Source organism: Rhinopithecus roxellana, chromosome 20 (assembly GCF_007565055.1).
Source record: "Rhinopithecus roxellana isolate Shanxi Qingling chromosome 20, ASM756505v1, whole genome shotgun sequence".
NCBI classification, from domain to species: Eukaryota; Metazoa; Chordata; class Mammalia; order Primates; family Cercopithecidae; genus Rhinopithecus; species Rhinopithecus roxellana.
Window position 1 is genome coordinate 29,289,329 of NC_044568.1, and position 27,604 is coordinate 29,316,932.

The following is a 27,604-nucleotide window of genomic DNA, read 5'->3' on the forward strand; positions in this document are numbered from 1 at the left end:
CCTCCCAAGCAGCTGGGATTACAGGCAACTGCCACCACACCCAGCTAATTTTTTGTATTTTTAGTAGAGATGGGGATTCACCATGTTGGTCAGGCTGGTCTTGAACTCCTGACCTCAGGTGATTTGCCCACCTTGGCCTCCAAAGTGCTGGGATTACAGGCGTGAGTCACCATGCCCAGCTCCCTAATATTTTTATTTTTTGTAGAAATTGGGTCTTGCTATGTTGCCCAGGTTGTTCTCAAACTCTTGGTGTCAATCGACTCCTTGGCCGCCCAAAGTGCTGGGATTATGGGCATGAACTACCATGCCTTGCCTGAACCAGTTCATTCCTTATAATCCCTAATCCTTCAAGTCCTTACTCAGTCACTTAACCTATTATATACTTGTCCTATTATACACCTTCTTAGTACCAGACACCTTTTTTCCTTTTGCAATTTTTTCACACTGTAGTGGTACATTTACTTATGAGATTGTGTCCACCACTGGGTTGTACTGTATATGTTTTGAGTTCAGAACTAGCAGCTCCGTATTTCCAGAACCTAGCATTGTGTCTGCCTGAATAAATGACCGAATACATAAATGTCTTCCTCACTTTTGGTAAGCTCCATAACGGGCACAGTGTATACAGAACGTCTTAGGCTCCCTCTGAAAATATTGGTTGTTGCAAAAATGAATGATAGCGTGATCGAAAACTATATGGACCTATATAACTCACCCAAGTTCTTTAACTGACTTTTGGGCTTTGGGGACCAGCGTATTAGTAGTATATGACGCTTGCGACTAAGAGCGTTTCTTTACTTTCCCAACTTCAAGAAACATTGTTTGGATCTGCTAATGGTCCCAGAGGAAAAGAGCAACCACAATAAGCAAAGTATTATTAGACTGAGAAGAGAGTCAGAAGTATCAACAGTCGCAGACTACCAATTTGCTGAGGGAAGCCGGAAATTAACAGCTTGTGTTAGTACCTAAGATAATTTTTTTTCTGCTGAAACTTATGTTCTCAGTGGAGCACTTGCTTAAAAACTTCCTACCGAAAGAGATTTGCTGATGGTGGGGAGCTTGGAGGTGATGAGGAGGAGATGCGTCCCTCGTTTCTAAAATCCCATATAAAGAGTAACTGTTTTTTAGTTTTCACACAGAACACCATATTATTATTATTATTATTATTATTATTATTATTATTAAGACGGAGTCTTGCTCTGTAGCTAGGCTGGAGTGCAGTGGCGTGATCTTGGCTCACTGCAACCTCTGCCTGCCGGGTTCAAGCGATTCTCCTGCCTCTGCCTCCCGAGTAGCTGGGACTACAGGCGCGTACCACCACACCCCGCTGAGTTCACCACGTTGGCCAGGCCGGTCTCGAACTCCTGACCTCAGGTAATCCACCAGCCTCGGCCTCCTAAGTGCTGGGATTACAGACGTGAACCACCGCGCCCGGCCAGATACCATTTTAATGGATTTTACATGGAAATCCAATCAGGGCTTGTAAATGTCTCAGATGCTTTCTTCTGCTCATAGCACCCATCAAATAATTGCAAGTGACGTTTTCCTTTTATTATTTCAAGAAGTGGAACGCAGAGTCCCTAATTAGGGACTTTCTAGATGAGGATGGACACAGAGGAAAAGGCGTGCTTCTCCCATTACCCACTTTTTAGCTGAAACAAGCTTTTGAAGCTCGTCCCGCTGTTGCTGAAGAGCGGCTCAACCACGGGAGACGCTGGGAATTTCCCTAGGGGTGGGGTCCCGGTTGGTGGCCAGGGCAGCCGCTTTCTCTTTGGGACTGAGTGGAGCTGGGAAGGATCGGTGCAGACGCGGGCGAAATCAGCAGACAAAACAGGGCGGGGGTGCACAAGGCCGCGGCGGCGGCCAGCCTGGGGCTCTCATCCCTCTGGGCGACCCCTCCGGCAGGAGCCGGGGGTCACGCGGCACCGGAACAAAGCGCCGCGGGAGAAGCCGCCCTGATCCGGCGGGCAAGCGCTAGCTTCTCGCGGGCCAGAGTGCCACGTGCAAGGATCTGTTGAACGCGCGGTGCACGGGCGCAGCAACGGTAGCCGAGTAGCCCCCGCACCTACTGCTGCCCTTGGAGACCCGCACAGCGACACCCGCGGAGACCGCCGCCGGCCGCGCCAACGCCTGTGCGCCTGCGCGCCCGCGAAGCCCCGCCCCCCCGGCTCCCAACGCGCGGGGCCGCGCCTCCTCATGGCCGCCGCCGCAGTGTGTGGTATTTAGCGGGGACGCGCGGCGAGCTCGAGGACGCGCGAAACGGCGGCGGCGGCGGCGGCCAGGGGGGAGCCGGGGCGGCCGTTGCGGGGCGCGCTCTCGAGAGGCGGCGGCGGCCCAGGGTGTCCCGTCGGTCTCGGCGCCGGGAAGAGGCGGTGGCGCTGCCCGCGGTGGCGGGGGTTGGCGACGGAGCGCGTTGGTGCCAGGACCGGGGTCCGAGGCGCGCTCTCCGCCCACAGGTAAGTGGGGCCCGGCCTGAGGGAGGAGCCGGCGGCGAGGGGCTCTCCGGGAGGCGGGCGCCCAGGCCCGGTAATGGCGGAGGGCGGGAAGGGCGGCCCGGCCGGGGCGCGGGCAGTAGTCGGCACGGCAGGCGCCTTTGTCTCGGCCGGAGCCGGGCCGCCCGGTCGAGCGCCGCCCCCCGCCCCTCCCCTGCCCGCAGCCTCCGCGAGCCGGCTCACCCCCGCCCCCGGAGCCCCGGGCCCGGCGGGGTGGCTCTGAGGGTCGGCCCCGCGCGGCCGGGCCGAGGGCGGGGGAAGGGCCTCGGCGGCGGCCCGGCCCCCGCGCGCCCGGGAGGCGGGCCCGGCCGGGGGTGGCGCCCGGCGCGCCCCGCGCCCTCGTGCCGGCCTTTGTTGTGGAGGGTCCCGGGGTGTGCGGCCAACATGGCGGAGGTCAGCTGAGTGCGGGCAGCTGCCGGGGCCCTGCCCTCCCTCTCCACGGCGCCCGGAGGCCCGGGCCGCACCGCGCCGCTCGGCCGGCCTCGGTCTCGGCTCTCTGCCCTCGACACCCGGCTGGAGCCGTCCCGGACGGGGCTGCGCTCTTCCTGCCGCTCCGGCCGGAGGCTTCATTGTGCAGTGGGAAGAATGCAGCCTCCTCCCTTGTTTATGTCGTTAGGGAAGAGAGCGCGTGAATGGCGTGCCGGGGAAGCTCTAGCTTATTATAAACCTGGCATTTCCTAGGCTTCATTTGCTGGGTAGTTTGGGGTCCTTTCTTAACTCTCCCAAATTTATAACTTAAGAAAGTGGATAAGCTGGGCCTCACCGATGCGTAGGTACTTTTTCGCCCTCGGCCCTTTCCTGGAAAGATACATAATTTGTTCGCTCGGAAATTCAGAAAAGTCCAGCTTGGGTGTTCGGAAAATCAGATTGTGTGTAGCTCCTTTACCAAAGTCGTAGAGGCCATGAACAAACAGAGAGACCGTGGATACTGGATATAGGACAGTGCTCTGACTGCCCCTTCCTAGCATTTACCTTTGCTTATAGCGGGTGTCTAGGGTAAATTGTTAACTCTTCAGCACTTGGATGTTGAGAGCATGGGCTGTGAAGTCTGACTGTCTGCTTTGGGTCAAATCCTGTTCCACCGGTTTGTGACCTTGGGCAGATACTTAACATATCTGTGCTTTGCTTTCCTTATCTGCAAAATGGGTTTGTAAAGACAGTGTCTACCTCAAGCCCTGTTGAGAATTGGTGAGATGACAGTAGGTGGACTGAAAGCAGTGGCAGGCCCATGCTAAGTTCTCAACAAATGCTTACTGTTAAGACTGTTGTTTAACAGCTAAACTTACGAGGTTATCTTGGCATGATGTGTTGGTATGATGAAAGTGCATAGGCCAGAATTTGTGAAATCAGGTCACAGATCTTTAGTGCTGGGTTTTTTCTTTCAATGCATTTTGTTGTTAAAAAGGACAATATTTGTATGATAAATTAACAGACTTGCTGAGATGGTGGCATTTTGGAAATTGCTATGGCCAGGGATTTGAATGACTATATCTTTGTGATTAAAAAAAATCAAATTGATTAAAATGAGGTCTCCTTTTAGCTAGTTTAGATTTATTGATCAGTTCACTTTCAAGGACTTGAGCTAACCAACTTGGAAAAGTGGGACAGTGAATACTTGAGTGTATCTATGGTGGTATGTATGGTGTTACCATCACTTTTAGAAGTTACTGAAGAGCAGAATGTAGTGTGGTGGCAAATGTAATGGTCTGGCAATTTTATCTGGGAGATGTTGGCTCAAATTATGGTGGAGAGGATTTTAGTTAGCTGTTAGGACTTTAGACTGGTAGATCGTGAGACAAAGTGGATTACACAAATTGGTTGTGTAGTGTTTCATTCTGAAAATTTAAATAAAGATACAGAGTTCTGTAATCTTGGATGGGTAGTTGCAATTATATCCAGAATTTGTTCCCCAAAGTTTACTATGCCAAACAGTTTTTTTTTTGTTACTGGCATCTTTCCAACATAATTTAGTAACATTTAATATTTTAAACTGAAATACGTATAATAGATATGAAACGGATAACTTTTCAGGGTAAGTGTTCCACAGAGTACAAATTCAGAAACAATTTTAATGCACTTTACATCTGTTAAGTATTAATCTGTTCCCTCTAAGCTTCGGGAAGTTCTTACAAAATTGCTGTAGAAAAATATTCTTTCTTAATATCTGTAATTAAAAAGCATAATTAGGTTAAATTGGCGTTATAAAGAAATTATCTAGCTATGTCAGTAATGACATAGCATAACAAGTAGGATTTTCAGTGGGTATGGTGTTTTGAAAACAGATCTTACATAACTAGGGTAACAAAGTTTAGTAATTTGCAAAGTTTTAGGTGACTGCTGAAATCGTATTTTTAAGCAGTTGATTTACACAGTTTTTAAAGATTGGAGGTTCTTTGTTTAAAGAGATTTATTACAGAATTTTGTGGAATTCCCATATTCACCTTGTAAAATATTAAAATCTGGATATTTTTGGTACAGCCCTCTCAGCAAAATCTGTATGAAATCCAGTCTTCCATCACCCCCCCAAAAATGGGGATGAAATATTCCTTGTTACAATAAGTATCCTTAATAGTATTCTTCAAAATAGCAGTATTTCTAATGTACTTTAAATGATTTAGTTCCCATGGCTATAGTTACTAGAACATCTGCTGCATAAAGGCAAGAATTGTGTTTTTAATATATATCCTCAATACCTAGTGCTCAGTACATGTTTGTTTACTCACCTACTACTGTCCATATTCTAATGACACTCAGGTTTTTATTTTAATTTTTTTTGAGATAAGAGTCTCTCTGTTGCCCAGGCTGGAGTGCAGTCGTGATGTCATAGCTTATTGCGGCCTCCAACTCTTGGGCTCAAAGGATCCTCCCACCTTAGCCTCACAAGTGGCTGGGACTAGGGGCATGTGCCACCACACTGGGCTAATTTTTAAAAAAATTATTTTGTAGAGACCAGGTCAGGTCTCGCCATCTTGTCCAGGCTGCTCACAAACTCCTGGGCTCAAGTAATCCGCCCACCTCGGCCTCTCAAAGTGCCGGGATTACAGGTGTAAACTGCTGTGCCTGGCCTCCAGTCTTTTTACCTGCTGAGATGTAGACCCATATATCCCCTTATGCAGATTTTTTAAATCGACTTTATTTTTTAGAGCGGCATTAAGTTCATAGCAAATTGAGGGGAAGAGACGAGATTTCGCGTGTAGCACCTGTCCCCACACGTGTAACCGCCTCCATTATCAATATTCCCCGTCAAAGTGGTACATTTGTTACAATTGAGGAACCTACATTGACACACCATTATTACCTAAAGATTATAGTGACGTACATTTTATGGGTTTAGACAAATATATAATGACATACGTGAATGCTTTCACCACCCTAGAAATCCTCTGTGCTCCACCTATTTATCCCCACACCCCCAACCACTTACCTTTTTACTTTTAGTGTCTCCATAGTTTTGCCTTTTCCAGACTGTCATATGTGTAGCTGGGCTCTTACAATATGTAGCCTTTTCACAGTGGTTTCTTTCACTTAGTAATATGCATTTAGGTTTCCTCCACGTCTTTGTGGCTTGGCAACTCATTTCTTTAGGGCTGCATAATATTCTGTTGTCTAGATGTACCCACAGTTGGTTTATCCATTCACCTACTGAAGGATGTCTCGGTTGGCTTCCAAGTTTTGGCAATTCTGAATAAAGCTGTTATAAACATCCATTTGCAGGTTTTTGTGTGGCCATGAGTTTTTAACTCCTTTGGGTAAATGCCAAGGAATGTGATTGCTGGATCAGATAGTAAGAATATGTTTAGTTTTGTTGTTGTTTTTTTGAGACGGAGTCTCAGTCTGTCCCCCAGGCTGGAGTACAGTGGCACAATCTCAGCTCACTACAACTTCTGCCTCCTGGGTTGAAGTGATTCTCGTGCCTCAGCCTCCCGAGTAGCTGGGATTACAGGCGCCTGCCATCATGCCCAGCTAATTTTTGGATTTTTAGTAGAGACAGGGTTTCAGCATGTCAGCGAGGCTGGCCTCGATCTCCTGACCTCAAGTGATCTGTCTGTCTTAGCCTCCCAAAGTGAAGAGTATCTTTAGTTTTGTAAGAAATTGACAAACTGTCTTCCAGATTGGCTATACCATTTTGCATTTCTACAAGCTATGAATGAGAGTTGCTGTTGCTTTGTATCCTTGGCTGGATTTGGAGGTACCACTGTTCTGGATTTCAGCCGTTCTTTTCTTATAGATGTGTAGTGGTATTTTCTTTTTCTTTTCTTTTTTTTTTTTTTTTTTTGGGGGGGGGACAGAGTCTCACTCTGTTGCCCAGGCTGGAATGCAATGGTGTGATCTCAGCTCATTGCAACCTCCACATCCCAGGTTCAAGTGATTCTCCTGCCTCAGCCTCCTGAGTAGCTGGGATTACAGGCATACACCACGCCTGGCTTTTTTTTTTTTTTTTTTTTAAGTAGAGATGGGGTTTTGCCATGCTGGCCAGGTCAGTCTCGCACTCATGACCTCAAGTGGTTGAAGATTCGCCCACCTCGGCCTCCCAAAGTGGGGAATGACAGGCATGAGCCACCGCGCCTGGCCTGTGGTGGTATCTTACTGTTTTAAATTTGCATTTCCGTGATGACATGTGATGTGGAGCATCATTTCATATACTTGTTGTTACCTGTATATCTTTTTTTTGGTGGGGAGTTAAGGTCTTTTTGACTGTCTTTTTTTAAGTTGGGTTGTTTTTTCATTGGTGAGTTTTTGTTGTTTTATTTTTTTTGGAGACAGTCTTACTCTTCTTGCCCAGACTGGAGTGTGGTGGTGCCATCTCAGCTAACTACAACCTCCACCTCCCAGGCTCAAGCAGTTGTTCTCATGCTCAGCCTCCTGAGTAGCTCCTGAGTAGCTGAGATGAGAGGAATGAGCCACCATGCCCAGCTAATTTTTATATTTTTAGTAGAGACAGGGTTTTGCCATTTTGGCCAGCCTGGCAAACTCCTGGCCTCAAGTGATCTGCCTGCCTCAGCCTCCCAAAGTGCTGGGATTACAGGCCTGAGCCACTGTGCTCAGACACATTTGCATATTTTGGATAACAGTTCTTTTTCAGATACAGATATCTTTTGCAGATATTTTTTCTGTTCTCTATCTCAAAGCTGGCATTGCCTCTCTTCTTCACATTTACATTCATTCCTTCTACCTTTAAGAGGTCTCCTTTTGGTCTCTAGCCTTACAGTCAGTTTTCCTACTGCAGTTTAAGTGAGCTTTCTAATAGGTGAACCTGACTTAAAAGGCTTTAGTGTAAAGTCCTCTAAGTTCTTGATATGGTTCATAAGTACATAGCCTCTCCTGAGCTGGCCTCTCTTGTTACTCCCCTGCCATTTTGGACTTTACTTGCAAGCCCCTCTGATCCTATTAAGCTCTATTATCTCAGCCTGGACATCACTAGCTGAGAAGCTGTTTGTGAACTCTGCACATTGAATTGGGTGTCATCTCTGTGTTCCCATAGCACTCTGCTCGGCCCCACTGTAACATATCCTCCTGAATTATAATTTTTCTTTAGTTGTGTGCCTCCCCAAATAGACTGTAATCTCTATGAGGACTTGATCATCCTTGTGTCTCAAGAGTTTAGGACTCTCTGGAACATAGGTGGTGCTCAGTAAACAGTTATTGAGTGACTTGACTTTACACTGTCCTTATACTCTTCTAGCCTTTTAGTTTTGTTTTTACCAAGGCATAGTATTTCTTATAAACTTTGCCAGCCTTATTACCTGTGTTTCCTCTTTGCCCTACCTATGCCAACTGGGTTCTTCTGTTCCTTGAACACTGCTTTAGCATGTATGTGCCTTTGCTCATAATTGTATTTAGCCTCTGAAATGTCTGTTTGTACTACTTTGGGTAGATTACTGAACCTCTCTAACCCGTAGTTCTATTAGTACGTGAACATTTGTTAAGTAAATTGCTGTTCCTTGCCCCCGGCCCCCAGCCCCCAGCCCCCATGTCGTAATGCTAGATGTCAGTATAATTAAGTGGCTAAGAGGACAAGCCCTTAAGAGTCAGACCTGGATGTGTCTCTTGGCTCTATCACTTATTAGTTGTGTTTGTGACTTTAAGTTCCGTGAGAGCAGGGACACTGCCTACTTTGCATCCAAAAGCACATTGCCTAACACAGCAGGTGTTTATTGTAAAAAAATTAGTTGAGTAAGTTACTTCTCTAAATTACCACTTACCTTCTAGCGAAGAAAGAAAGAAACAAAATTACAAATTGTGAAATGTACTATAAAGGAGTCAGTGTTGAAGTGACCAGTGGGGTGGAAGGGAGACCTGGTGTCCAAGGATAAGGAGCTAGCTCTTTGAAGCGGGAAGGAGTACATCTTACATGGAAGGTGCAGCCAGATAAAAGCCCCATGAAGTAGGGATGAATTTGGACTGCTCTAGGACCTGAGGAGTGTTGCTGGAGCAAATGGGTAGTAGAGAGAGACAGGTTGAAGAACTGTGCAGAGGGAAAGAGAGGAGAGAGGCTGTGAAGTGTTAGCTTATGTTAGCATCTGGCTGTTCAAGGAGATTCTAGGAGAATACCTAGAGCAATATTAGGACTTTTATTTTCTAAATGTAAACTATTTTGTTGACATTTAGCCTAAATACATATGGAAAAGTGCTCAAATCATGTGTACAGCTTGACAAATTTTCACAAAGGGAACGCTATTGTAACCACCTCCCAGATCGAAGAAACAAGGAGCCGCCACCTTCACAGGAAACCACCTCTTGACTTTTTACACCGTAGATTGACTTTGCCTAATTTTGTGCCTTATATGAACGGAACAGTACATACAGTTTGTATTCTTTAATTTCTTTGTTGTTTTTATTTTGTTGAGACAAAGTTTCACTCTTGTTGCCCAGGCTGGAGTGCAGTGGCACAATCTTGGCTCACCACAACCTCCACCTCCTGGGTTCAGGCGATTCTCCTGCCTCATCCTCCCAAGCAGCTAGGATTATAGGCATGCACCACCACACCCAGCTAATTTTTTGTGTTTTTAGTAGAGATGGGGTTTCTCCATGTTGGTCAGGCTGGTCTCAAACTCTCGACCTCAGGTGATCTGCCTGCCTTGGCCTCCCAAAGTGCTAGGATTACAGGCATGAGCTACTGCGCCCGGGCTGTACTCTTTCATTTCTGTTTGGCTTCTTTCACTCAACGTTATGTTTTTTGTGTGATTAAGGAGTATTACTTGCTTGTCCATGACAAAGTTACCAGCTGAATAGCCTTATGTCCCAGTACTTCTTATTTTATTTTATTATTATTTTTATTTTTATTAGAGACAAGGTCTCACTATATTGCCCAGGCTAGTCTCAGACTCAAAGGCTTTAGCAGTCCTCTCGCCTCGGCCTCCCAAAATGTTGGGATTACAGGCATGAGCCACCATGCCTGGCCTTTCTTTTGTTTTTTAAGTCGTATTCTTTTCGCTGACAATCTCAAATGCTTTCTGACCAGTATTTCTAGAATGATTTTTTTTCCCTTAAATCTTCAGGAGGCTCAGCATGGTGGCTCAGGCCTATAATCCCAGCACTTTGGGAGGCCAAAGCTGGCGGATCACTTGAGGTCAGGAGTTCAAGACTAGCCTGGCCAACATGGTGAAGCCCTGTCCTTGTCTCTACTAAAAATACAAAAATTAGCTGGGCGTGGTGGCATCCCCCTGTAATTCCAGCTACTCAGAGGCTGAGGCAGGAGAATCACTTGAACCTAGGAGGCTTAGGTTGCAGTGAGCTGACATGGTGCCACTGCACTCCAGCCTGGGCAACAGAGCAAGACTCCATCTCAAAAAAACAAACAAACAAAAAACTTCCAGAACTTTAGGTTTAATGTTATAGACAAGGTATGACCAGAATAATGCTGGCAGAAACCTTTCATTAGGTTTGTGGTTGCCCAGTCATGTTTGAACTTACTTGTTTTATTTTCTTAAGGAATTCAGTGCCAGTCTTGAATTTTGTAGAAAATATTTCACTGTACTTGGTATAGTTAGTTATTAGTGTCACATCGACCACCTTGGTCCAGTGATGGTTGGTACAGTAAATGTAAGTGTATACTAGCTTCTCTGCGAAGACTCTACCTTGGAAAGACTACTTCAATAATTTGTTTAACAAAATGAAGTAATCCTCTCCTTGTTATAAACTTCTTCCTGTTTCCTTCCTTTGTATTTCACATTAAATTTTGCTCTTTTGAATTTGGCCAGAGTTCAGGCTTGTTGGGTAAAGTAGCTTTACTTTTAAAAATTTATTAAGGGCCCTGATTTAGCTTTTTTAGAACAACTTCGGATAACTTGTCTATACAGATGTTAGTTAATTTTTGCAGACTGTGAGGAGAGGGGGGCTATCATGAATTTTGTTAACTTTTAAAATGTTAAATTTAAGATAATTTTAGCCAGGTGTAGTGCCGAGCGCTTGTAATCCCAGCTACTCAGGAGGCTGAGACGGGAGAATTACTTGAACCTGGGAGGTGGAGGTTTCAGTGCACTGAGATTGCACCACTGCACTCCATCCTGGGCAGCAGAGCGAGACTCTGTCTCAAGAAAAAAAAAAATTAAGATTTTTTTTTATAGTATAAAATAAAACGTCTACAAAATATGTAGCTTTTTGTGAATAGGCTGGTTTTAAGTTTCCTGTAAGTATCCATCTATTTGAGGAATTTTAAGAAAAAAAGTGAAAGCAAGGAGAAAATCAGCTTTTGGATTCTGTGTTTTATATTTTGTAGAAGTTACTAGTAATTCATTAACAGAAAATGTGGAAACATAAAATGTGCACTAAAATTTTTAAGTGTAATTTTTTTATTGCCAATAATTTTATGAAACATTTGAGAAATACAGAAATCCCTCCTCACCCCCAAATGATTATAATCTGATTACTAAAAAGTAACCGTTGTAGACATTTTAGTGTAGTCTGTGTGTGCTTCACATTTTTTTTGTTCTACTCAGCCAAAGATATTTTAGTTTCTTTGATCTGACCTAAATTCTTGTAGTATTTCTTATGATATCACCTCTAAGAACTATAATGTTTGAACTATGTACTGTAATTTCAAACGATGAAATTTGTGCTTACAGTCTCTGTTTCTTACGGTTCTTGATGCTTCGTGTGACTCTAGTTCAGTGGTCCCATCTCTCTCTGGTGTCTGATTCCAGGCTTGCTCTCCCTTTGATCCTGCATCTTAAACCATTAAACTACATTCTGCAGTTTGGATGTCCTTCCAGTTTCTTTTCTGTTTCATTACATGCTACATACCTGCATACATACATGAAAATAGATACATCAATGTACATATCTATTATACTTACCTTTTTTTTCTTTAAACCTAAATGAAATTGTAATTTGTGTATTCTGTGGCTTTTTTTCTGACCCCCCATTTGTTTGTTTATTTTTTTTTTTTGAGACAGTCTCGCTCTGTCGCACAGGCTGGATTGCAGTGGCCTGATCTCAGCTCATGGCACCCTCCACCTCCTCCTGTGTTCAAGCAGTTCTCCTGCCTCAGCCTCCCTAGTATCTGGGATTACAGGTGCCTGCCACCATGCCCAGATAAGTTTTGTGTTTTTAGTAGAAATGGAATTTCACCATGTTGGCCAGACTGGTCTCCCAACTCCTGACCTCAAATGATCTGCCTGCCTCAGCCTCCCAAAGTTGTTGGGATTACAGGCGTGAGCCACTGCACCCGGCCTTTCCCCCCAATTTAAACAGTTGATTCTTACATGTTAGTAGGTCTGATACATGAGTCCATTTTATTTAAAAAAGGCAGCACAGTATTCTGTTTTATGGACCATAATTTAACTGCTTTCTTAGGATAGGGCTGTTTTCAGTTTACTGTTACAAACAGGCATCCATACACACCCACTCCTTTGCCAACATGTGTGGATTAGAGGATAGACTTCTTATTTAGAGTCTCACTGTGTCACCCTAGCTGGAGTTCAGTGGCACCATCTTGGCTCACTGCAACCTCCATGCCCGGGTTCAAGTGATTCTCGTGCCTCAGTCATCACTTTGACCTCTTTTAGCTTATTATTTTTGCATTTATCTTTGTCTTTAAATAACACGCCTCTATTGTTTTTAGATTTCAGTTTTTGGCTTTCTTTGTTGATTTCCTTTTGTGACTTTAACTCTTCTTGCCCCCATCACATGTGCATACCCTTCTCATTCCTACATTCCTAATTTAGTTAGTAACACTTAGGTTTTTATTTGCATTATCCTGACTGTCAAAGTTATTCACAGTTTGAGCCATGTAATAAACTGATTACTTCTTTCTCTGCATTCTTTAGTTTGTATTTTTTGTTGGTAATACCTTTTTTTTTCCTTCCTAGTTTGGCTTTGTTTTCTTCTGTGCTTACTGTTAATGCTACCTCACATTCCTTGCCGCTTGTCTAAATGTTCCATCAGGTTGTTTGGATGCCTTCAGTTGCCCTCTTCTAGCATAAAGGTGTCATTATCTTCAGTAGTTTCTTTACCTTTCTCCTAGATGCAGTCTTCTGTTTGTTGTAACCCTGTTCTCTTTCTTGGTTGCTTTCCTTGTATTTGAAGAGCTTATCTTCCGGGAGCTTCCTGAGAACATATCCAGGGTAGGTAGTATTTTGAAACCTTGCGTCATCGTTCTGTCCTCAACACTTTCAGGATAATTGGGTATAGAATTCTAGGATATAATTTTCTTAGAGAATTGTAAAGCATTGTTCTGTTGCTTTCTGACCCTGGATGTTGCTGCCCAAAAGTCCAAAGTTCTTGTTTTCTGATTTATTTATTCACCCAAAAAATATTTATTAGAGCCTGTACTATGTGCCAGGCACTGTATTAAGTTTTTGGGATACATAATTGAGCCAGACAAAAATCCTACCTTCCAGTTGAGGACAGGGGGCACCTATAACAACAAATAAAAAACAGTAAATTAATTATGTAGTCTGTTAGAAGATGATACATTCTTTGCGGGGAAAAGAATAGGAGATGTGAGATGGGCAAAGATTTAGGAGTACGCAGAGGGGCAGTGGACAGGAAGACAGTGCAGTGAGTAAAGGGGAACAAAGTAGGAGATGAAGTCAGAGTAATGGGAACACAGCACCATATTGTATCCTTATACATAGTGGCCCCTTACGGGCTATTTTTAGGATTTCAGCTTTTACTCTAACATGGGTGGCCAGTGGAGGGTATAGAGCAGAGATTTATGTCATCTGATATAAAACGGAGCTGGATTAATTAATCTAATTGCTGTTCTCAGAACATATTAGGTGGTGAGGGTGAGAGGCATAGCTGGAAACTGAGACTGGTTGGGAGGATATTGCAGTAATCCACATGAGAGATACTGGTGGCTTGGACTAGATGGCAGTGGTAGAGGTAGGGAGGAATGGTTGGATTCTGAATATATTTTGAAGGGAGGTACAATAAGATTTCCTGACTGTTTTAGATGTATGTTGTGAAAGAGAAGAATCAAGGCTGACTTGAAGGCTTTTGACCTGAGTAACTGGAAGGATGGAGTCTCTATCAGTTGAAATAAGGAAGACTGAGTGGAGAGACTTTGGGAGGTGATAAGGAGTTTCTCTTTGGCCATCCCCCTGAAGGGGCAATTGGATGTATAAATCTGGGGTTTCAGGCAAATCTGGAGGGTTGTGTTTATTTTTAAAATCTGGGCTGGAGATAAAAATTTTGAAATCCTTAGCATGTTGATGGAATTTAAAACTAGGAGACTGAATGAGATCATTAAAGTACCAGTGTACATAAAAGAACATCTTAGGGTGTAAGGGTGGGAGACAAGGAAGGAAACAGGGAGACTGGTTTGGAAGAGATTGCAGTAATCTATAGGCAGCTACAATTTCAATAACTTGGGGAGAAGAGCAGGAATAAAAGGAAGCTGAGGAGTGACTGGTGAGAGGAAAACCAAGAGTACGTGAAGTCGGCGAATAGAGTGTTAGCAGGAGTCCAGTGATCCGTCAACTCTGTCAGGTGTTGCTGACAGTTCAAAACTTGCAATTTAAATTCAAACAAAACCACAGAACCATTGAAATTCAAATTACTGATTCGGTAAAATATTGGATACTGTTGGCTGAATTTTAGTCTTGAAACTGCACTTATGGGGTTGACTTAACGGTTACGAAATTGACTGTTACCAGGCAGGTTCTTTTTGAGTTAAGCATACCTTAATTGCCCTGTATCATGTGGTCGTATGAAATCTTAATTTTTTCACTGACATATAAGTGCTTTAGTGGAAACCATGATGGCATTTAGTGGAAACCATGATAGCATTTTGCGTCACACAAATGAATTATTTATGTGTTAGATCTACCTCAGTTTTTCTCTTTAGCTCGTGTAATTAGAGTACTATAGGACCAACTTAGAGCCCTTGTGGCCATAAATACGAATAGAGGCATTTAATTCATGGCTAGCAGGTGTATTCAGATGATTCAGAATGTGCTGATATGTTTTTTAGACTATTAAAAACACAAAAGTAAAATATTAAATTTTTAGAGAAATGTGAACTCCTTGTGAAACTCCTTAGTTTGAGGGAAATTAGTATAGGTTAATTCTTGTGTTACATCCTTAGTTGAAGTAACTAAAATGGTTTGGCTAGAGTTTCAGGTGGTACTGCTTTTGTCAACACAGATTGTAACTATTTCAACTGAATATAATTGAATTTTAATAAGGCTCCATGATTTTTTAAAAGATGGCATTTCTTTCCTATAAATTCCATTACTTTTTTTCTATTTTACTAGTAAAGAGCCATCAGTCAAAATGTATTGGACTCGCTAATGTGACTTTTTACCCTGTTTCTTGAATTTCTTTAGTCTTCCTAGCAATATGCTCTTTTATGCTTAGTGTAGTATCACAAACTCTATAGATCACTGCTAATTTTGATGTGCTGTAAAAATTTTTTTCTCTCTGTGTGTACATGCTTACCTGCCAGATTTGTCAGATGCAATGTGAAGTTGAATGTGTTGTATGGTAGAGTGTAGAACTAGGTACCATGAATTTTATAAGTAAGGTTTTAAAAAGCACAGCTTAAATGCCAAGATGGAGTATAAGAGCAAGTGTGCACTGGAATGTTTGAGAATTTTGTATCCTGAGAGAATATAAAACATAAGGTAGTAAATGGTTGTATTCAGATAACTAAGTAGTATTTGAATGCTTTTATCTAGACACTGAGACTTGCTTATATTGCAGATTAGTTTGTAATCAAGACTGACATAGTTTCAATAATTTTAATTTCAGGTGTGTTGCTAAGAAGTTTTAAGGTTATTTAAATTTTTTTAGTAATGTGTGGTATGAAATAAAAAGTTGAAAAAGCCTGTTTGACCCCTCTGCCTGGTTCTGTTGCTCTTCTCTGCTCTTTCTTCTCCATGATACTCACTTTGCTTTGATTTCATATCTAATAATTTAATGGCAGACTTAGAATATGTGATTCTATCACTTTGATGGAAAGTAAAGGTTTAATTTAAAGACTTCAGGAAGTTTATTTTCTTGACAACTTTTTGTAAATATGGAAGAGATGTTTTGAATGCTAAATTAAATATTTCATACCAGGGTAAGTAAGGAGAACATACATACTGTCTTTTAGGGTTATTCAAAAGAAGATGAGATTAGAGACAACAAAACATCTGGCTGTGCTCGTATTTATTTCAAGGCACTGTATTGCCCAGGCTGGAGTGCAGTAGCTGTTCACAGACACAATCATGGTGCAGTACAGCCTTGAACTCTTGGGCTCACATGATCCTCCCTCTTCAGCCTCTTGAGTAGCTGAGACTACAAGCATGTGCCAGCTTGCTCTCTTTTTTTTTTGAGACGGAGTTTCACTCATGTTGCCCAGACTGGAGTGCAATGGTGCAATCTTGGCTCACTGCAACCTCCCCCTCCCGAGTTCAAGCGATTCTTGTGCCTCACCCTCCCAAGTAGCTGGGATTACAGGCACCTGCCACCACACCTGGCTGATTTTGGTATTTTTAGTAGAGACAAGTTTTCACCACGTTGGCCAGGCCGATCTCAAACTCCTGACCTCAAGTGATCCCGCCAGCCTTGACCTCCCGAAGTTGTTGGGATTACAGGTGGGAGCCACCACGCCTGGCCTTGAAATCTATTTTCTTAAGTAAGGTGGGGATAAATGTCTAACTTTGGTCTTTGGAAAGGTTAAATGAGAACATACGTAAACCATTAAGGAGTATACCTGGCACTTAGTAGGTGCTTAATACGTGTTTGGGGCAGTTCTTCATTAATGAGAATAACGGGAAGTCTCCACTTTGCCTCTGTGTTTAGACAACCAACAATCAAGGTCGAGGGAAAGATGTGAAAATTAAGCATGAAAACTTATATAGAGGGAGTTAAGAAGTTACAAGAGTAATGTAATCAGAATTTATGTGGCTCTTCCTACTTAAGGGAAAGGGAAGGGAGTGGCCATTCTTGCCATCAGTCTTTGTTCACTTGCTGGAGATTGAGGATACCTGTGTATTTTGGAAAATGCTTTAGCATATCAGAAAGTTATCTGCAAAGGGTTGAGAATGAAAATGGCATTAGGCTTTTCACCTACATCATTGAATAGCAGAAGACAGTGGGCATAGTTTACTTAGTTCTTAGGGAAGAGGGGTTGTGACCAGGATTCAAAGCTGCGGAATTTATGCAAGAGCTTCAGACTTAGACTAAGATGGAGAGTTAATCACTTTTGTAATCCTTTCAGAAACTTTCTTTGAAGTATTGTGATTACACCACAAAATTAAGGATTCAAGGGTAGTTAGGTTTGATTAATTGCTTTGACAAAGTTAGGAGTTTAGTACAATCTTTATTGTGCCTGGTGGGAAAGGGAAAGTTTTCCTATTGGCATGCTGAAGGGCTTGCATTGTTTTGGGAGGGATGTTACACTTTATTTTATTCTTTTCCAGACAGAGTCTCACTCTGTTGCACAGACATAGCTCATTGCAGCCTTTACGTCCCAGACTCAGATGAGCCTCCCACCTCAGCCTCCCAAGTAGCTGGCTCTACAGCGGATGCCATCACACCCAGCTAATTTTTTTGTTTTTTTTGTTTTTTTTTTGTAGAGATGAGGTCTCAGTATATTGTCTAGGCTGGTCTCAAATTCCTGGGCTCAAGTGATCCTCCCAAAGTGCTGGGATTACAGGTATGAGCCACCAAACCCCATGTATATGGTAATGTTTAGCTTGGTTGGAAGCCTCAAAATAAAATGATTTAGCAAGGGGTTGTATTTTGCTTTGAACGCATTTAAGTCGGGATTTGCCTTTCCTCTGTCTTCTGTTGACAGCAGCTTTCCTGGGTTTCCCTCATCTCCAATAATCAATCTGTCTAGACCTATTAGTAACTTCTTCTGTAGCTGCAAAGTTTTCAGAATTATCTTCAGGGGAAATGGAGGTTTTAGGAAAAACATACAGTTTTTAAGAAATCATTTTATTGCTTTGCTACAGTTCTGGAAACTATAGATTGTTTAATTTATTGTCCTCATTATCTTATAACAGTGTTTGAGTTTTTAACTTTTGGCATTTTTAACTCGTTGAATTTTTAAGAAACTTGCCTTAATTTTGTCATTGTGTGAGAAGCAAGTAAATCTTAAAATAGAAGCAGTGTTTAATTAACGTAAATTTAACGTAAAACATTTTCTACATAATACCTGCCACAATGTCAGATGAGTTTGGAAAGCACCCTTTTAACCAAAAGGCATTCTGGGAACAAGAAAAACCTTAGTGTTTTGAATGGAGGAGTTTTATTTAATTAAGATTTCTAATGGAAAGAGCAAATTTGTAATCTGATACCTGTACTTTATATTTTATTGTTTCTAAGAATAATTTTTGTGTTACTAGAGGTGGGGTAGTGATAATCACATCCTATCCTTATTTATTATTTTTTTTGGAGACAGAGTCTTGCTGTGTCGCCCAGGCTGGAGTGCAGTGGCACGATCTCGGCTCACTGCAGCCTCCACTTCCCAGGTTCAAGTGATTCTTCCGCCTCAGCCTCCCACTTAGCTGGGATTACAGGTACACGCCACCACGCCCAGCTAATTTTTGTATTTACTTTGTAGAGACAAAGTATCACCGTGTTGGCCAGGATGGTCTTGAACTGCTGACCTCAGGTGATCCACCCGCCTCGGCCTCCCAAAATGCTGGGATTACAGGCATGAGCCACCGTGCCCGGCTCTTTTTTGTTGTTGTTGTTTTTTACTAAATTAAGAATAAACATGTTTTATTTTTTGCTCATTTTGACTGTTTTCATAGTTGTTAATCAGACTTTATAATGCAGTTTATTGTCCCCTTTGGAGAAAAGACAGCTAAAAATCACCAGTACCCTCATACAGATAACTGATTCATTGGTCTGATGTTGTAGTCCTCTTGATTTCTCACCCATCCCTCCTATGTTCTATTTGTAACTTCATTTACAATATATTATGCTTTTTTTTCCCATATCTGACTACATTTTTCCATTTTAAACTTTTATAAGTAATTTATAAAAGGAAACAGATTGCCACGTGGAATTGAGAAAAAAAGTTTATCTTTCTACTGTTAAGTATGCATGGTAAATCAATGGCTGAATGCTCTGAAATTACTAAGACAACATTAAAGGCTGATTCTAAAATGTTTTTATTTAGATTGACATCTACTTAAACTATATACCAAACTGGGCTTGGGACATAGGCTTTAGAAAGTGTCGGTAATAGTGCATTCTTGTTAAGTTTGGGATTTTTGCCAGTTTTTGGATTCTGTGGGCTTGTCTTAAGGTACTTCTGTGAACTTTTCAGCGCTTTGTAAAACTAGTGTAAATAAATATTCTACCTAGTTGAGAATTAAGGTTTATTGTGCTAAAAATTAAATGGTGGTTGATTCTTGGCAGACATGTTTGATAACCTTTGCAAGCTTAAGGCATCTTTTGGAGTGTGTGTCTTGGAATCTACAAATTCTAGGTTTCTAATTGATGACTTGGCAATTAAATCAGGTCTCAGCTCTAAACTTAAATATTCTGGAATATGTACCACCCATGATACACATAAATTACCCATTTCAATCTAGACAAAAGCCATTTGAGTCTAGAAACAGTTCAGTTTTACAGCTGAGTAACTAGGGGAGCCTGGGTTTGAATCCAAGTGTAGATGACTCTAGAATGCTTCCACTTTTCTAACTTAATTAAGTAGAGGGGCCTGTCTATAGATGAGTGGTTTTCAGAGTGTGCTGTAAGGCTCTGTACAGATCTTTTGGAGTTTGGTAAACAGTGAAATATCTTTTGCTTGAGAAATAATCAGTCATCTTTTTGTTGTATACATTTTGGTTCTCTCATAGTTCTGTGGAAGTTTCTCTAAAATATATGAAATTTTCTTCTCTAGGGAAATTTAAGACCTGTCGAATGAATAAATATTAGAAAATAAAAATACAGACTGGGCACAGTGGCTCAGCACTTTGGGAGACCAAGTAGGCAGATTGCTTCAGTCCAGGAGTTCGAGACCAACCTGGGCAACATGGGGACTCCTTGTCTCTACAGAAAATACAAAGAAAATTAGCGAGAGTGGTGGTGCCAGCCTGTGGTCTTAGCTACTGGGGAGATTGGGGTGGGAGGATTGCTGGAGCCCAGAAGACCCAGGCTGCAGTGAGTGTAGATTGTGCCCCTGCACTCAGACCTGGGCAACAGCGAGACCCTGTCTCAAAAAAAAAGAAAAAAAAAATAGTTCTGGCCCGACTGTGTCTATTTTCAATTATATTTCTTTTCCTAATGTTGTTTTGTGTAGCCTGTATTGTGAAATGAGGTTGAGGTGATTGGACACACTGTTAATAGAGTGAGGAAGTGGTTAGAGTTAAAATTTCTTCCTGAAAGTGGGTAATCTGCAATTCCTTGCATTGGGTTCACTCCTCACTGCCAGCTCTTGCTGCATTTGGAGGCTGCCCTAAGCATGATGTAATGACAGGTTAAACCTCTGCACGCACTAGCTGATGCAATGCAAATCTGAGGCCCAGGACTTTATTGGGGCAAGGGTAATGCTTGTTTAAAAACAAAACAAGCTACTCTGTGTTTAATGAGGCCATTTAAGATGGCTTTCCCAGAGTGGGAAGAGTATAATCTCTTAGGAGGTTTAAGTAGGAGTTTAATGTGGCAGAAGTGTGCTTACTATTTTTCCTGCGAAGTCTTTTCACAGCGGGGAAGGAGAGTTTAAAATATAGTGCCGATAGGAGTAGAAATGAAGTGAGCTAGAATTGAGTAAATATGGTAGTTGATGCCCGGTAAATAGCTGTTGAATGAATTAGGGAGAATGTTTTCACTCTTAAAATTTAGAGTTCGCACGATGAACCGGGAGTGTAGCGCCGGTGTGGGCACGCATTTCCCTGATACTCTGTAGCTCTTAGATCGAAACCATGAGAAACTGCCTAATATTCGACTGTTGTGACCTACCGAAAACAGCATGGTTCTACCTAATTTTAAACTGGTGGAAATGCTGAGGAAGGCTCCATGTCGCTGGGGTGGGATGGGGTCAACAGCGGGGTGGCGGGGCCCCGCCCTGGGCTGCGGGGCGGGGCTTGCGGGCACAGCCCCACCCATGTGCGAGCCAGACGGGCACCGCCCTGCGCGCTGCGCGCCCTGAGCTGGCCCTGGCGCCCCGGGTTGGAGTGGGCGTTCCCAACGCAGGCCCAGCCCCGGCCGAGGCTCCAAATGGTTTTCCAGCAGGCAGGCTTCTGCAGTAGCCCCTGAGCTGGCTCAGGGAGCGCACTTCCTTTGCAGCGAGCGCGTCGCCCCCTGCATCCCCGGCCTCCACCGGAGCTGGGCAGGAGCCTACCGAGTGAATCTGGAGAAGACAAACTTGGGAGACAGACGAAAGCTTAGGGCACGTTGGAGGACAGCGCAGCTGTGGCTCCCATTTTTGGAGATGCAGCCGAATTTGAGCTCACAGGGAGGTGTGGTTGCCTCCTGGGGATGGAAAGTCTTCCTTTCTCCACCTCTGTAACTCGTGCTTCTGAGAAGTAAATGGATATTTGGATCCTGACCTCAGACGCGAATTTGGGTCTTCTGTGCTTAGGAGCAGAAAGTGCCCAGGAGGGGCCTGTTCCTTTACTTCTTGGGGGAAACGCAATGCGCGGCCTGACTTCTCATGACGGGAAAGGCTACTCCACCTTCTCTGTACTCCTGGAGGGGAGTCTTGTTCACATGTTTACCAGCGTCCAGGACAAGGAAGAGAAAAGGTATTGACATTAAGAGGATAGGTTGCTGAGGCTGTGAAGCTTGAACGCTATTAGTCAGTGGAACCTGTCTGGCTTAGGGAATGGCTGCAGCAGAATCCAGCCGTTTCCGAGGTTCTCAGTCATGTTTCATTTGGGTTGCTGTGCTTTTTTATGTTTAAATCAAACTTCAGGTTACGTCATGACTTCTGCAGGGCTGTCCTTAGTTCCTACTGCAGGGCGGCTGTGTGGTTGGGATTCCTTTTCTGTTTCAAGATGGAGCTGGGTTCCACCCTTGGAGCTTTGAGAGGCTTTAGCAGTTGCTGTCCTGTAATACCTCCATTCACAAGAAATACCGTTCACATTTCGCTTCTTTTTCACACTTTGAATAGGAGTTAAAATGTGCTTTCTATAGTGTTTGGAAAATGGTAAAGATGTATTGTGAGCCTGAACTGTTGATGATAAATGTATAACTATTGCTAGGTCAAGAAATTGTGAACAACAGTGTTTTTCTTGGTCTGTAGCTATGTTGTGTTAAATATAAACTGAGTTTACTGCCCTTGGATGTGATTCCTTGGTTTGGTTTAGCAATTTGAAAGGCATTGGTTGACTAGACTGTTTTGTGCCCAAGGAACCACTTTGTAATTGTTATGCTTCTTACTGAAGTAAACTGGACCATGCAGTAGGCAAACAGCATACAGCCAGGGTGTTTTGGCAATACTGAGCCCACTGTTTTACAAGTGACATAAAATGGATGTCATATGTACAAAGAATCTACTCAGAGGGAAACTGGATTACAGGAGAGCTCCTTTATAGTCCTTTGTCAGAGGACAGAACACCTGGGTCACACTGGGCTTCAGATGAGAGTTGATTCATGTTCTGAGTCCATATGATGAGACACATTGATGGAATTCTGTCACTTTTGTTGCCTCTTGAACTTTAAAATATCCTTTTAGTGATGTGGAATTAATCTTTATTTTTCCTTCACCCTAAGCCCTCATTTAAGCTATCAGTTGGTAACCACTTGGGTAATCTAGAACCCAAGTTGCATTTACTTGGTCACATTGGTAACCAACATTGTTTCTTAAAAGTTCCTTGCAACAGAATAATGACTATAATTGAGTTAAAACATTAATTTTGAAGCTTTAATTTTGTAATATGGCTTAGTGGCCAGGCGCAGTGGCTAATGCCTGTAATCCCAGCACTTTGGGACGCCGAGGCCGGGGGATCATGAGGTTAAGAGTTCGAGACCAGCCATGGTGAAACCCCGTCTCTACTAAAAATACAAAAATTAGTCGGGCATGGTGGTGGGCGCTTGTAATCCCAGCTGCTTTTGAGGCTGAGGCAGGAGAATTGCTTGAACCTGGGAGGCAGAGGTTGCAGTGAGCAGGCGCCATTGTACTCCAGCCTGGGCAACAAGAGCAAAACTCCATCTCAAAAAAAAAAAAAAAAAAAAAAAGAATATGGCTTAGTAGAGTTACCTAGGAGTGCACTCTTAGGACATCGACTGATCTTTTTTTCACCCCCAAGACAATTAGTGGCCTGCAATATCCCAGCCCAGGTAGCTTCCTGGGAAAAGTTGCTTGTTTTATGTTTGACTCAGCCTGACTAGTTACATTGTCGATTATTTCTTCCAGATGACATTTACCTGTTAAATAATGTTGATTACTCTGCTGATGAATGTTTCAGCAATGCTGGAGAACCCCAGGCTGCAAGGGGTTCTTCACCTGTTGACTTCATCCCCCACCCCCAGTATGGTATATTATCTCTGCCGTGCTATCATCTTTATTCTTTACTTTTTCACTGTCTCTTCCTGACTCTCCTCCTTTGTTCATTATGTCTGCTACATATTGTGGATTGAAAGTAGAACAGAAAGATATACTTTCTCTACCAGACTAAAAAGTTTTGAGATGGCCCTCCATTTCTCCCATGTCTCCTTCACCTTTGTTGTGTGTTTATTTTTATATTTTTGCTACCTTCACTAGCGAGTACATCCCCTTACTCTTGAGGTGGGCACTAATCAGTAAGAAATAAGATTAATACCTGGCTGATGATAATTTGGGGGGAAGACTTAATTAGGTAAAGATGGATAATGGGATGGCAGCAGACCTTTCCCCTTGTGACCCCTCCCCTCATTCCCAACGTACACCTCTAGAGTGGATAATTGCTTACCATTAAGAAGAGTTAATGGAAGGTTCTCTGATTCTTGGGCATTGGAACTACACTCATCCTGCGGTATCCTCGGAAGATTAGTTCTAGGACCCCCTTCCCCATACCAAAACCTGAGGATGCTCAAGTCCCTGATAGAAAATGGTGTCGTGTATGTATGTGCATATTCTCCTGTATAATTTAAATTATCTCTGGATTACTTAATACAATGTAAATAATACGTAAATAGTTGTTATAGACTGTATTTTAAAAATTTTGTATTATTTGTAAATTTTTCTGAATATTTTCAATCCATGGCTGTGGTGAAGTCCTTGGATGCAGACCACACTGTGGATACAGAGTGCCGATTTTATCCAGGACTTCACCTGTAACTCCTTGTACCTATCAATAGCTGACTCCAAATTAGAAAGAAATAGAGTAAGGGAGTCTCAGGGAGAGAGTCCTAGCAAAACAGATTCGATTAAACTTCAGTTCCTTGTATAGTTTCTCTAGTTGTTTATGGTCCATCTTCTATTTTAGCATTTATTATTCCATGTAGTCTATCCAAAGACGATTAAGGGAGTTCCAAATGTTTTCCGGAACATTTTGAAAAGAGAGCTTATCCAGTGTACAGATCCTAATAAAATGAACATTCAGTGTAATTTTATTTTTTAGTGTCTTTTTAAATTCTATTTATTTTTCTTTCTCTTTTGCTCAGTAAATTTTGCATGAAACTTTAAAAGTACTTCTGGCATGTAAACATTATTTATAAAATAAGTCATGGTTATAATTATTTTTCTCCTGCCTCCTTATGTATTTATTTCAGAAATGAGCCGTCAGACTGCTACAGCATTACCTACCGGTACCTCGAAGTGTCCACCATCCCAGAGGGTGCCTGCCCTGACTGGCACAACTGCATCCAACAATGACTTGGCGAGTCTTTTTGAGTGTCCAGTCTGCTTTGACTATGTGTTACCACCCATTCTTCAATGTCAGAGTGGCCATCTTGTTTGTAGCAACTGTCGCCCAAAGCTCACATGTTGTCCAACTTGCCGGGGCCCTTTGGGATCCATTCGCAACTTGGCTATGGAGAAAGTGGCTAATTCAGTACTTTTCCCCTGTAAATATGCCTCTTCTGGATGTGAAATAACTCTGCCACACACAGAAAAAGCAGACCACGAAGAGCTCTGTGAGTTTAGGCCTTATTCCTGTCCGTGCCCTGGTGCTTCCTGTAAATGGCAAGGCTCTCTGGATGCTGTAATGCCCCATCTGATGCATCAGCATAAGTCCATTACAACCCTACAGGGAGAGGATATAGTTTTCCTTGCTACAGACATTAATCTTCCTGGTGCTGTTGACTGGGTGATGATGCAGTCCTGTTTTGGCTTTCACTTCATGTTAGTCTTGGAGAAACAGGAAAAATACGATGGTCACCAGCAGTTCTTTGCAATCGTACAGCTGATAGGAACACGCAAGCAAGCTGAAAATTTTGCTTACCGACTTGAGCTAAATGGTCACAGGCGACGATTGACTTGGGAAGCGACTCCTCGATCTATTCATGAAGGAATTGCAACAGCCATTATGAACAGTGACTGCCTAGTCTTTGACACCAGCATTGCACAGCTTTTTGCAGAAAATGGCAATTTAGGCATCAATGTAACTATTTCCATGTGTTGAAATGGCAATCAAACATTTTCTGGCCAGTGTTTAAAACTTCAGTTTCACAGAAAATAAGGCACCCATCTGCCTGCCAACCTAAAATTCTTTTGGTAGGTGGAAGCTAGATACATGAAGGTAAATGAAAGGAAAGGCTGTTAAATACAGGAAACAGTTGCATGTAGTAACACTAATATATTTAAAAATAAGTCAACAGTAAACCACTGAAAAAATATATGTATATACACCCAAGATGGGCATCTTTTGTATTAAGAAAGGAAGCATTGTAAAATAATTCTGAGTTTTGCGTTTGTTGTAGATTGATTGTATTGTTGAAAAATAGTTTTGTTTTGTTTTTGCGTGGGAGTGTGTGCGTGCGTGAGTGTGTGCGTGTTTGGGTTTTTTTCCTTTAACTGACAAGCCATCTTGAGTGGTCATGGGCCACTGCTTTTCCCCTTTGTGAGTCAATACATAGTGCTGCTGCGTGCTTTTTTGTGTGTGTATTTGCTAACTTTTATTAATTTTAGTTTTTCATTAAATAAATTTGACTTTCTTTCCTGTAATTCAGGTTTTTCTTCACTTTTTTTGGTACCATTTTAAAGTTAGTGTCTTTTGATATGCATACTTGTTTATGGTAAAAGTTTATAACATGTGTTCAATATTTTCTTTTCCCCCATTAATCAGTTCATTAGAAATATTTTAAAATCAGCTACTTTGTGAAGCTATGAGTTCCAGAAAGTAAAGGTGACATCGGAAAAATGATCAAAAGCTATTTAAAGCATCTGTAAGATGGTCTCTCTCTTTCTTCTACAGATGAGTCACATCTTTGAGCTTAATCTTTGAAAGGTTAGAGAATAAATTGATTTTTATAAGTACTGCAAATCAGGCTTTTGTTTCCTTTTTCAAATATCTTGGATAAATCACATGTTTAAAATTTGTTCTTGTATTTATTGGTTTTTGCAAAAGAAGGCATCGTCATGCACAGTATTTGTAATTAAAAGCAAATCATTTGTTTAAAAAGGCAGTTTGCAAAAAATGTTTTTGGTCTTTTATAATTCTCATTAAAAGAATATCTGGCAAATTAAAAAAATCTGTGTCTGCTTTAGCTCTAAGTTTGATAAAATCCAAAGTTATTTTCCTGTTTCATTCCATACTTTAATTATATAGCAGAAAGCTGTGTGTTGTCATTTTGAAGTGTGGTAAAGTTATACTCTAAATCACAGCAAATAACTGGGTATATGGCTTCTGGATTACAGTCTTTCCCATGCCCTGCCCCTCTTGCCCAATTTTGATTCTTACAACTGTCAGGAGAATGACTAAAATGCTGACCACTTTTCACCTCTTTAAAAAAGCACAATGAAATAATAAATTTACTATTTAATAGCCTAGTGGTTAAGAGCCTTGGTTCTGCAGCCAGACTTCAGGCACCTAAGTGCCAGTCTTGGCTCTGCCCCACTAACCAGCTGTGTGACCTTGGACCCCAGTTTCCTAATGTGTAAAGTGGGGTTAAATTATGGTAGATACTTAAAAAGTTTTAATGGGGTACAGGTATGTTACCTGAAACAGTGCTTTGTTCATATCAGCATCCAGTGAATGTTAGCTACCATTATGCCTTTAGTACCATGTAGTTAACTGTTGCTAATTACTTTGAGGCATGTGGCAAGATTCTGAAATTGCCTTCTGAATGGTGAAAGATAATTTTGTGTGGTTTGTATTGGTAGTGTAAGCCTAGAAAGTCAGTGAAAATTTGGACTTCACCCTTATCCCACCACTGATTCTGGATAATTTTGGATAAGAGTTTATTTCTATTATCCATTTTCAGAAGATGATTGTGTAGTCTCATCCTTACATCAGTATTATCTTTTGAACTGGTTATAATGTGCTTGTGGAGCCTTTGTTTTTTTGTTGTTTTTTTTTTTGAGACGGAGTTTCCCTCGTCACCCAGTGGTGTGATCTCGGCTCACTGCAACCTCGGCCTCCCGGGTTTAAGCGGTTCTCCTTCCTCAGCCTCCAGAGTAGCTGGGACTATAGGTGCGTGCCACCATGCCCTGCCAATTTTTGTATTTTTAGTAGAGACAGGGTTTCACCATGTTGGCCAAGATGTTCTCGATCTCCTGACCTTGTGATCTGCCTGCCTTCCAAGTGCTGGGATTATAGGCGTTAGCCACTGCGCCCGGCCTTGCATAGCCATTT

The 27,604-nt window shown here is 42.3% G+C and overlaps 1 protein-coding gene across 3 annotated transcripts; it reads left to right on the top strand.

The window, feature by feature from the left end:
* Positions 1–2,214: 2,214 nt before the first annotated feature.
* SIAH1 (siah E3 ubiquitin protein ligase 1) lies at positions 2,215–26,501 on the top strand. 3 transcript variants are annotated; one of them, XM_030924415.1, is made up of 2 exons: positions 2,215–2,456; positions 24,582–26,501. In XM_030924415.1, the coding sequence occupies exon 2, from the start codon at positions 24,584–24,586 to the stop codon at positions 25,430–25,432; it is 849 nt and encodes a 282-aa protein (XP_030780275.1). In that variant the 5' UTR covers positions 2,215–2,456; positions 24,582–24,583; the 3' UTR covers positions 25,433–26,501. The 3 variants fall into 3 exon arrangements, with proteins under 3 accessions (XP_030780275.1, XP_030780276.1, XP_010353176.1); XM_030924416.1 differs by lacking the exon at positions 2,215–2,456 and adding an exon at positions 17,544–17,583; XM_010354874.2 differs by lacking the exon at positions 2,215–2,456 and adding an exon at positions 20,800–21,631.
* The last annotated feature ends 1,103 nt before the right edge of the window (positions 26,502–27,604 follow it).